At 36.7% G+C, this 11,123-nt stretch overlaps 2 protein-coding genes across 3 annotated transcripts; one reads left to right on the top strand and one right to left on the bottom strand.

The window, feature by feature from the left end:
- Nucleotides 1-2,639: 2,639 nt before the first annotated feature.
- LOC120073448 (putative pectate lyase 2) lies at nt 2,640-4,550 on the top strand. Its single transcript, XM_039026298.1, has 4 exons — nt 2,640-3,317; nt 3,668-3,771; nt 3,891-4,029; nt 4,277-4,550. The coding sequence occupies exons 1-4, from the start codon at nt 2,640-2,642 to the stop codon at nt 4,496-4,498; spliced, it is 1,143 nt and encodes a 380-aa protein (XP_038882226.1). The 3' UTR covers nt 4,499-4,550.
- A 795-nt stretch (nt 4,551-5,345) lies between these two features.
- Nucleotides 5,346-7,708, bottom strand: LOC120074316. 2 transcript variants are annotated; one of them, XM_039027404.1, is made up of 3 exons: nt 6,611-7,708; nt 5,676-5,720; nt 5,346-5,567 (listed from the first exon to the last, which is right to left on the bottom strand). In XM_039027404.1, the coding sequence occupies exons 1-3, from the start codon at nt 7,416-7,418 to the stop codon at nt 5,437-5,439; spliced, it is 984 nt and encodes a 327-aa protein (XP_038883332.1). In that variant the 5' UTR covers nt 7,419-7,708; the 3' UTR covers nt 5,346-5,436. The 2 variants fall into 2 exon arrangements, with proteins under 2 accessions (XP_038883332.1, XP_038883333.1); XM_039027405.1 differs by having other exon boundaries at nt 5,346-5,561.
- Nucleotides 7,709-11,123: the final 3,415 nt, after the last annotated feature.

The raw sequence follows: 11,123 nt of genomic DNA, 5'->3' as shown, positions 1-11,123 counted from the left end.
CTTGGTCCGAGAAGGATTTAGTCATAATGGGACTATGATCTATTGTTCATTAGAAGAATCAGTGGTACTTAAGAAGTTAGATGTAACTATAGGGGCAAAACGGTAAATTGGCCCAACTATACTTATGAGCGATTTGTGAAGGGTCATCATATTGTTAATTGGTTATATCCAATGGACACAGAAATATATTTATAGTGCGAAGAGTGCAACTGTTGATCTTTAGTGGAGTGTCCGGCGGTTAAGGGATGGTGGATATCGTGATTAAAGAGTTTAGTCAATTATTCACGTACCGTTGGAGCTTCAAGCTACAGGTCCATAAGATCCCCTTAGTAGCTCAATGAATTCAAGTTGAGAATCAATTTTTTGAGTTAGTTTGAATGCTCAAATTAACAATAATGATTTGATTATATATAACATAATTAAATTGATTCAATTATATATGATATAATTGATTTGATATATTTGATACATTATTATTTGATTGGAGAATTAATATAAATATGATTTATATTAAATGCCATAAAATAGAAGAAGAACTATGGTTTATATGTTGCATATGATGCAATATTAAAACTATAGGTTATAAATATAATATGATAAGTTAGTTATTTTATTTATTTATAATTTATTAATTATGAGATAATTGATAAATCTTTTTCTCCAATAACCAACTTAGTGGGTGGTTACTCAGTTATTATGGCAAAGTGGATAAAATGAAAATTAGTTTTTCAGATTCATTACGTGCAATCAATGAAACAAGTAATTACATTACTTTTGAGAGATAAAACGATAGGGTGTCATGCTCATTAGACGATGGTGCTTTTAACTACACGATCGAATATCAAGTCTATACGATAGACCTACTTTTTGCTATACAATTGTTCATCGCATACTCGATCGTTTACTTCTTCAATTCCTCCATCTCTCTACCAAAATCATACAGAGCGCATAACTCCTGGGTTCTCACACCGAGAATACCAAGGTAACCTTGTGGTGGTGTCGAATTCTGTTTGAGGATCGAGGATCGAGTTGTTCTCGCTGGTGATCGATGATTTTCCAGTTTCTCGTTGCATTTGTGCTTGTTTGCTGAGTTGTTGAACGATCAAGGGAAAATGTGAAGAAAGGGTTCTTCAAAGGTATTGTTTACTCGATCCTTTTATGTTTGTTAAGAAGCATGTTGTAATTTAGTCTTTAATGTATAATCGTTTTTGTTAGATTGTAAATGTTTATGTTCTTTCACACAATGGAGTTTGGAACAATCCGCTTCCGCTCACTGATTCTCTAAAATTAAAGTTCCTTCAATATACACTTTGTTTGATAAGAATATTTATAAAATAATGTACAAAAACTTAGTTGGAATTAAATATGTTAATAATAAGAATTTAAAATGATAAAAATAAATAAGATAATGCAAAATTTGAAGATTTACTATAAATTTAAATTTAAATGGAGATATAAAAATTTGAAATTAATTCATTTTGAATGAATTTGAAAACTAGTTATACAAATGAAATTTGAAAAAAAAAAAAAAGAACTGCAATTTAAAATTCAAACTTGGTGAAAAAATGCACCACTTTTTTCTTCAAAATCTATTTGATTGGAAATTGATAATGAACACTTACCCATCACACTGTATTTCTATTCAGAATTGATATACGCTATAACAATTACACTGTATGCAATATTGTTGTTGTCCAACTATATTAGGGGAAAATCCGATATTATAAAAGTCAACCTCACGTGAGTGGCACACGTTTTGTAAAAAATCTTATTATTTCTAGATTTTGCAATAAATTGAAATGAACCACTGAATTCTGCTATTTTCTTCAATTTTCCTAAATTTTTTTTAATACAATAAGATTAGATGGATTTGAATCACACAAATCTATGCGAGTTGAGCTATCCATACTATTTCACGAGTATTACTCTTTTAAATTACTCAATCCATACTATTGTTGTACACTAGACTGCTTTTATGTTCTTCCTTTCTTATATATGTTTTTCAAATGTGTAATAAAATTTAATTTTTTTCTAAAGTTGGATATAGCGACTTATTAGATATCGATTCAAAGAATAATATAGGTCCATAATGTAAACCAATAATTCATTTTGATAACGTATCAAAATATAATTGAAAGAGTGCACAAATTTTCTCACAATTCACAAAGTTATTTTATGTTAACCAAAAGTGAAAAAGACAAATAGGTCCTTGTAGCATCATTCTGAATATTCATAAGAAACTCGAGGACGACTAGGCTCTCACCAAAGTTCCAATAACATACACACAATCATGTATATACAATAATATATACACACAACTCCACTCAGTCTTCGAGTACTATTACCCAAACCGTCTGAATTAATATTAAATAAACAAACAAAAGAAGAACCAAATTATCTCGTGCGAGCACGTTTCAACTAAGTATCTCGTGCAAGTACGTCACAGATCAAGCAACAAAGTGGTGGAAGTGTAACCAGGAATAAATAAAAACACCACCAAATCCCTACCAAAATCTGGGCTTTAAACGCCCCGCCCCGGTCAATATCGTGTGTTCCACCAATTAAACTCTCACAATTTCCATATAATTCACTCTCATTTCTCAAACAAAAATCTCACCCAATAAGCAAATCCCAACGCCATGGCTTTGGCTTTCCCATTACTGTGCCTCTTAATTTTCCTACCCACAATTTTCTCCACGGCCAACCCCAACAACTACTATAACAAACCACCTCTCAACCTCATTGACGCATGCTGGCGGAGCAACCCCAATTGGGCAGCCAACCGCCGCGCCCTTGCCGACTGCGCCGTGGGGTTCGGCAGCGACGCCATAGGAGGCAAATTCGGGTCAATCTACGTCGTCACAGACCCATCGGACGACCCAGAATATCCAGAACCCGGAACGCTGCGTTTTGGAGTGATCCAACCGCAGCCATTATGGATTGTATTCGCAAGAGATATGGTGATTACACTTAAAAGAGAATTGATGGTTAACAGCTTTAAGACCATAGACGGGCGAGGGGCAAAAGTGGAAATTAGCAATGGCCCATGTATTACCATCCAAAACGTGAGCCACGTCATAATCCACGGCATTAGCATCCATGACTGTAAGCCGGCCAAGCCTGGGCGCGTGAGGAGCACCGTCACTCACTGTGGGGACCGCCAACAATCGGACGGTGATGCTATTTCTATATTCAGTTCTTCTCATATCTGGATCGACCATTGCTCTTTGGCTCGATGCACTGATGGACTTATTGACGTCATCCATGCGTCCACTGCCGTCACCATCTCTAACAACTACTTCTCTCAACATGATAAAGTAGGCTCCACAAAATCAATTATCTAACATATTTAATTCCTTTTTTTAATTATTTTTTTTACCATAAACTAACTAAATTATAGTGGTAAAGAACTCTCAGTAAATGAACAAAACAATAATTATCACAATGATCGTTAATTTTTACTTAAGCTAATCAAGAGACCAAAGTATTAGTAGAGAGAATCATATCTATTAAATACAGAAAATAAAGAGGCAATCTCTATTTGATAAAATGATTTTGTTTTCAATTCCTTAAAGAAAGAACAAAATATTAAGGCCCTATTTTGATTTTATAACAACAAATTTAAATAAAAAGTAGAATGGTTAATAATAAATTAATGTTGTTGTAGGTGATCCTTCTTGGTCACAACGATGAATTTACAGATGATAGAATCATGAGAGTGACGGTAGCTTTCAATCGTTTTGGAGCTGGGCTTGTTCAAAGAATGCCCAGGTAATTAAATTAAATTTAAAGTTAGAAAGGAAAAGGGGGAAAAAAAAGCCTCTTGTTTTTTGTTCACACGTCAAATTAAAATCTTGAATTTGTTAGATAAAAATAAAAAGAATTTGCAGGGTGAGATTTGGGTATGCCCATGTTGCGAATAATTGGTACAACAAGTGGGAAATGTACGCAATGGGTGGCAGTGCAGATCCAACCATCTTCAGCCAAGGAAACTACTTCATGGCTCCTGATGATCCTTTCTCAAAGCAGGTAATTTAATTTTTTTACTTTAAATATATATCTAATTTATGGTCAATCACCTCAATAAAACCTACCTACCAACTAATTCTTACAAAATTATTTTAAATTTTCCTAAAAATCAAGTTTAGCTCTCATGCAAAGAAGTGATTTTTGGCGGAAGAACTTGTGTTGATATAACTAAAAGAAGTTTAATATAGTTTTGGTGTTTCGGTAACGATTACGATAACGCGATGGAATTCGTGGTCATGTGATGTAGGTTACAAAGAGAGAGGTTTATGCGGGTGGATGGAAGAATTGGAAATGGAGGTCTTCAAATGATGTGTTTATGAATGGGGCTTATTTCATCCAAACTGGGTGGGGATCTTGTACGCCTTTCTACACTCGAGCTCAAGCATTTCCTGTTGCTCATGGCTCTTTCGCTCCTCTTTTGACTCAAACCGCTGGCACTTTGACTTGTGTTCTTGGCAAACCTTGTTGATTATATTATACACTTCCAATATCAGATATATCATCACCTTTTCTTTTTTTTCCTTTTCTCTTAATTCCCACCAATTTTATGGACTGTTTCCAGTGTTCAAATATTCACTAACCATTTTTTGTGGGTTAGAATAGAGGCCTTCAATTTTTTTTATGCATCTAATTGAACCGACATCAACAGATCTCTCAATTTAATAATATAGCTACACCACCATATCTTTAAGTGACGAAATTAAGATTGGTTTAAACACAAAATTGAAAGTTGATTTATTAATCGGAAAAAACTTGAATGAAACCCCATGCTACATCGAACAATTACTATGTGGCAATTAAATTTTTTTAAAAAAAATATTTTTTTTATATGTTTAAAGAAAGTGAGAATATGGATTTAAAATCTAGGTTGCACCTAAATATTGCTCTTATTAATTCTAGGTGCAAGAGCTACATAGGAAACCTCACAACACTATTTGTTAGAAAACTTTGTAAATAAAACGTTGTGCAATGATCTTTTAGATAATTTTCAATTTGGTCTTTTAATCATTTTAAAATTTATCTTGTACCACAAATTCTCATTTAGGTTATTTTATTAAAAAGATATTACGTCAAAGAAATGCTAATTTTTGTTTTTAAAAAATTGGTGTATGATTAAATGGTTGTAAAAAAAGACCCAAGTTTATGTTAAATTACCAATTTAGTCTAAGAATTTGAGGTTGGTGTAATTCCGTCCTAACTTTCAAAATTACAAATTTAGTCACCTTTAGATTTTTAAATTTTTTTAAAGATATATTAAACAGAAAATCAAAAATTTAGGATTCCATTAAACATAAAATTAAAATTTATATCTACCGTATGAATGAAATTATAAAAAGTTCAAATTTGTAAAAGCATTAAAGAGGAAAGTGAAAGGGAAGAAGTGTGTGATGTGTTTGAATATGGTAATCAAAAAAGCCTATTCTCATTAGTTTGAACCCCACATGTGACGGGTGCTTTGGCCTTCTTAAGTTTCTTCAAAAACAAGATAGTTGCTGCAATTCCCAATGCCCCGGCTGCTGATACCGCACTCACTGTCCCTATAAATTCAATTAGTAACCCCAATTTTACAATACCCCCTTAACAACTAATTAATAACAATTAAGATAAATGTTTAAGGACCTCACTCAATATATAATTAAATTTACCTGCAATTATTCGGTGCTTATTACTAACACTGGACATGCTTCTATCTGCATGTCAAAAGCAAGTTGATTAAAATCCAATCATTTTCTCTCCAGAAGTAGTTTATATTTTCACTAGTTTTTTAAAATTAAGTCTAATTTCTCCCGAATTCTTATCCTTATTTACATTTTTTTTATTATCGGAGTTAAATCCTTAACTAAATTTCAAAAATAATATAAGTTTTCAAAAATTACTTTTTTAAAATAAAAATGGATTAGATTTTTTATAATATTGATAAAAAGTAGATAACAAAAACAATAAATTTAAATGTAAAATAAGAATTTATAGGTTTAATTTTTAAAAACTAAATTGTTACTAAATAGGACTTATATTTTCAAATCAACAACCAAATGTAATCTCATATTTTGTATTTATTTAATCCTCATTTTAAATAACTCTCCTATTACAAACAACTCTTAAAAAAAATTAGATAACTATTTAGTTAATTTTTTTTTTAATTTTAGTTTATAAAGTTACTTTACACTATCGGTTTCTTTCTTTTATTATCTATCCAGACTTGTAAGAAATTAAAATAATTTTTTAAAATAAAAAAAATATATTTTTTAAAAATGATTATTTTCAAATATAAAAAAATAAACTAGTTTATTTAGAAATATAACAAAATGTCCCTATCTATTAGACACGAATAGATGAACGTAGTCTATCACTATGATAGACAGTAACATTTGACAAATTTTTCTTTAAAAAAAGATTTTTTTTTTTTTTTTTTTTAATATTACTCTTTAAAGACCTACTTAGTTTGGAATTTCAAGTATGAAAAATGATGAAGAATTGACGAGAAAAGAAAATAGTTTCCAAAAATCAAATAGTTATAAATTAAATTTAACGTAAGAAATAGAGGGGCAAAAAGAGGGAAAGCAAAGAGATTGAAGAATACCTTGACAATAAGTAGTGACATTATTGTTATCATCACAAATACACAAGAACTGAAGCGTTTCAACGTGAAATCCACACGATCCACCGCCCTTCAAAACATCTTGGCAACGAAGACAAGTAGTTGTAACAAGAAAATCAAAATCAATCCGAATCCCATACTCAGCAACTTGATCGTTATTATCTCCATCTTCAACGCTCCTCCAATACACGCTAGTATAGCTAGCGCAGTACTTAAGCATCATCTTCAAAGAATCCATCGCCTTCGGATGATACGAGCAGCAGGAACTTCCCCCCAACGCCGTCGCACACTCCGGCACGTGCGTGCACAAATAACTCGCACTGTCACACGACGCATCGCACCGGTCCGGGAACCGGCCGCAGAAAACCGGCTTCGGCGCGATCATTACGTCCTCCTCGCTGCAGTTGAAGAAGAGGTAGTCGTTTAGAGAGGAAACAGAGAGGTGGGTTTCCGGGTCGAGGATGAAGGGTCGGATCGGGCGGAAGTTTTGACCGTCTTGGCAGGTCCACATGTCCGGGTCGGAGATTAGGATGTAGGGATCGGAGTAGCTAATGGCGGAAACAGGGTATGTTCCGGTGGGTGTTCGGAGCTCTAATTTGTCGGAATCTGTGCAGAAAAGGAGGTTACGGTAATAAAGGCTGCCGCAGCCGTCGTCTATGCCGAAGGGGTAATGGATCGGAATGTTGCCACAGGAGGTTCGGCATGTTGATTTCACACATAGGAATGATGTTAGGAGTTGTAATATAATTAGAAGAACGCCATGGGAGAGGGAATTTGAGAATAATGCCATTTTTTTTCTTTTTTTGGAATTGGGAGATTTGTGCTATCAGTTTCTTTTCTACCAAGTTTGAAGATGAAGAATGAGATGAGTCAAGTTCAAGTATCTTTTTTTCTTCTTTTCTTTTTTTTTTCTTAAAGGAATCTCAATCTCTAATATCCTTTGAATTTCTTTCTTGCTTTGATGTTCCCTTTTCTTTTTGGGCTTAATTCTTCTTTTGTTATCCAAGGTTTTAATTAAGAATTCATCTTTCTCATGATTTTGTCACCTAGAATGAGATGAGTGGAGCTTTGAATGTGTTATATATTTATATGAAAAATATTTGGGATTAATTTCTTTTCTCATGCTCAGTAGTGCTTACATATTTCTAGGAGAGTTCTCATAAAAGTATATACAAGATTTATTGGAATACAAGGAAAAATTAAAAGGATATTGTACTTTTAGAAACTATTTAGGAAAGTATTGTTGTTTTCAAACTATTTGTAAAAATATTGTTGTTTTAAATAAGTTGATGGTTGAAAATTCGACCTAGATAGATCGAATTTTGAACCATCGACCTTCTTTTTTTTAGGAAAATATTGTTGTTTTCAAACGGATTCTATCATCTCAACAAGTCTGACTAAATAACGAGCTAATAAATCTCCTTCTTTTTACCACTAAACTTCCCAATCAAATTCGAGAGCGAGATTATGAGAGACAGCGAGAGTTTGAGAGAGCGAGAATACCGTACAAATTTCCCTTTTTTTTCATTTTTAATTATTACACATTCCACCTTCTTCTTTCTAATCCTTTCTCTCTTTTTTTCCATTTTATAAAAAAAAATCTAAAAATATTTATTATTTTATTATTATTTTATTTAAACTCTAAAAAGAATAAATTAAAAAAAAAATAACTCATAAAAATAAAAAATGTAAATTCAATATCTCATTTATATATATAAAAATAATTACAAAAATCAATGTGTCTCACAAGGCGGACATCGTCAATTTTGAGCTGGTTGTCGTCATCGACTTCGAACTTGAGGTTGCTCAGGTTCTTCTTGATGTTGTTCTGGTACCTCTGCAGGCGCTTCATAATATAAATATTCATTATGCTCTCCACGACCCCGTGGTGTGCAATGGTGCTCATCGCAGCCTGACCCTGAGATTATTTGGTGATGGGATTCATCCGAGTAGGGAGGTCACGAATTAGAACATGGGTACATTCTCCCTGTTTGAACCTAGGGGTTTTGAAAGATACCCAAATTCTTCTCTCAGTTTTCTGAGATAGATGGAGGCGGGGCGATTCGGAGGTGAGGGGTTATTACCATCCACTGCCCTAGCATTCCCAACCTCTCCTACTTCACTCCGTCCGCGGATCTCCCGGGCTTCAAACGGTCCGAGGAATATGAAGTGGATGGTTATTCTTAGTGAGTGACCACCTTCGCTCCTCTCTCTCGATGAATTCCAACATCCCTTCATCTTTAGTATATGGACAACTATCTCTCGATGCATCACGTTTAAGCCGTTCGGCCTCAATGGGAAAATTTAAAAACAAGCACGCTAACAAACTATTCCACATCAGAGACCAAGAACTTAGACGAGATCAGAGCCCCTTCAGTTTCTTGGTCCTGGGGGCTGTTGGTGACGGATGGGGGAGTTCGTAGCCATTCGAAGGCCTTGTTTTTTCGATGCTTTTTCCCGGAGGTCTGGAGAAGCTGCATCAATAGGATTTTCTTTAAATCCTCCCTTTCCCGATCAAGCGAAAGGGTAAGAACGTTGAAATTCTTTCCTTTCTTCGCAGGGTATCCAGGGGAAGATTTTGAAAAAGAGGTCTGGGTTTAAGAGTGTATAGGGTTGGTGCCAGGGGGTTCTTTAATGGCTTCTTTTTTCTTTTCATCGGAGTTATTTCGACAAGGGGAGACTTGCCATGTAAGGAAGAAGGTGGAACAAGCACACTTGGATAAGAGCGCAGTACAACGAGAGAGTGATATCTAGCGGTTCAGGGAGGAATTGAAGTCCGCTCCGCGAAAAGAAGTATCTATTAAATTCTCTCCCAATTTTTGTAGTGTGGAACCGTAAGAGTGCGATAGAATTTATCTAATCAACGGGACTGGGGGTGGGGGGTGATTTGGTCCTGGTTTCATGTCAGGATGAACCCAATGCTACAGACCAGGTTGGAAAAGGTGTAATTAATAAAGAATTAGAAGAAGCAAATCTGTACTTCCTTACATGCAGAGCACCCACTTGGCTCAATGTAATATATTTTGTATGTTGCTCAGTTTCGCTACGCAAGGCCTCCGCTTCTTGCAATTGGCCTCCAGTACTGCAGAATAACGGGGGGGGGTGTGGATGGTGGTAAGTGTGGTCCAGGGCGGGGGTGAGATGGATAGTAGTCGATATGTAACACTGACCGATGAGACTCACATTTTTCTAAGGTAGGGGATGGGGAAAAGAGGGGAGCCGAGGGAGAACGATGGTGGCGCGAGGCTGAGAGGAGGAGGCGGGTACATACTGAGACAAAGATGGAGGAAGAGACCCTCCCGTTCTTTTTTTTATATTGAACGTTAAAGGAGGAGGGCTTTGTTTTTATTATTTATGGTGATTTTTTTGTCATTTTATTTTCTTTTTCCCCCCGGGGGGGAAAATGGGCAGTAGGATCAGATCCTAGTATTATGGAATGCGGTAACGGGGGATGGACAGGTAGTGGAGTCGGCGGCTCTTCTTGGGTTTCCTCAGCAGGATGGTACCTGGATCCCTAGGGAGAAAGATATCAAAGGTTGGCCCTTGCGAACAGGCTTCGATGTTCCATACTATCTCCTATCAACCTCTTGAACGAAAGTGAGGCGGCAAAAAGGAAAGGAATAAATCCAAGGACCGACCCCCATCGTCTCCACCCCGTAAGGGGACTTACGAAGATCATCCCTTAAGTACTGCCCTCTCTGTTTTGAGGGTGAGAGGGGTGGCGCAGGGAGGGGGGGGAGTCGGACGGAAAACACGACCCATAGAAACCCTGATTCAAATAAAGAATGAAAACGGATTAGAACCTCGCGCTCCCGGGGGGGGGTTTTTCCGCTTCTCCGGTCTGTCTGGTCGGGGGGGGTGGGGGGGGGGGAAGGTGAGGAGGGGTGGCGGGGGGGAGGGAGGGGGGGGGGAGAGGGGGCAATCACTCGAGGTGTCGTTAAAGGGACCAGGGAGCATTGGCTGCTGGAGAGCGCGAGGCAACGAGGCGGGGGGGGAAAGCACAGCCCCCCCCGAACGGGGTATGAAGTCCCCGTACTCCTCTCCCAGCGCGACCTCCTCGGACACCACCTAAGATCCTTAGTTAGATGGCGATTCCCAACTCATACCTTCTTGCACCTATTTTGCGCAGAAGCAGTTAGACTTCTATTGCGCGCAGAGCACCCCAGCTACCCGATTCGAAACGCTTTCTCGTAAGCTGTGTTCGGGGGGAGTTATTGTCTATCGTTGGCCTCTTATAGGTTAGAAACAGTCGGGGGCCTGAGAGGCGGTGGTTTACCTGTGGCGGATGTCAGCGGTTCGAGTCCGCTTATCTCCAACTCGTGAACTTAGCCTACAAAGCTATATGATAGCACTCCATTTTTCCGATTCGCCGGCCAGTTCGATCTATGATTTATCATTCATGGACGTTGATTAAGATCCTTCCATTTAGCAGCACCTTAGGATGGCATAGCCTAAAGTTAAGGGCGAGGTTCAAACGAAGAAAGGCTTACGGTGG

The sequence above is a fragment of the Benincasa hispida genome, chromosome 3 (genome assembly GCF_009727055.1).
Source record: "Benincasa hispida cultivar B227 chromosome 3, ASM972705v1, whole genome shotgun sequence".
Classification (NCBI taxonomy): Eukaryota; Viridiplantae; Streptophyta; class Magnoliopsida; order Cucurbitales; family Cucurbitaceae; genus Benincasa; species Benincasa hispida.
Note: the sequence above shows the minus strand (reverse complement) of the source record. Positions and strands in the feature narration are given on the sequence as shown.

Coding starts and splice junctions, on each gene's coding strand:
- LOC120074316 (XM_039027404.1), bottom strand. CDS start 7,418: ATGGCATTATTCTCAAATTCCCTCTCCCATGGCGTTCTTCTAATTATA. Junction 5,721..6,610: donor TGTCACTACTTATTGTCAAG/GTATTCTTCAAT, acceptor TTTGACATGCAG/ATAGAAGCATGTCCAGTGTT. Junction 5,568..5,675: donor TAAGCACCGAATAATTGCAG/GTAAATTTAATT, acceptor TTGAATTTATAG/GGACAGTGAGTGCGGTATCA.
- LOC120073448 (XM_039026298.1), top strand. CDS start 2,640: ATGGCTTTGGCTTTCCCATTACTGTGCCTCTTAATTTTCCTACCCACA. Junction 3,318..3,667: donor ACTTCTCTCAACATGATAAA/GTAGGCTCCACA, acceptor ATGTTGTTGTAG/GTGATCCTTCTTGGTCACAA. Junction 3,772..3,890: donor CTTGTTCAAAGAATGCCCAG/GTAATTAAATTA, acceptor AAGAATTTGCAG/GGTGAGATTTGGGTATGCCC.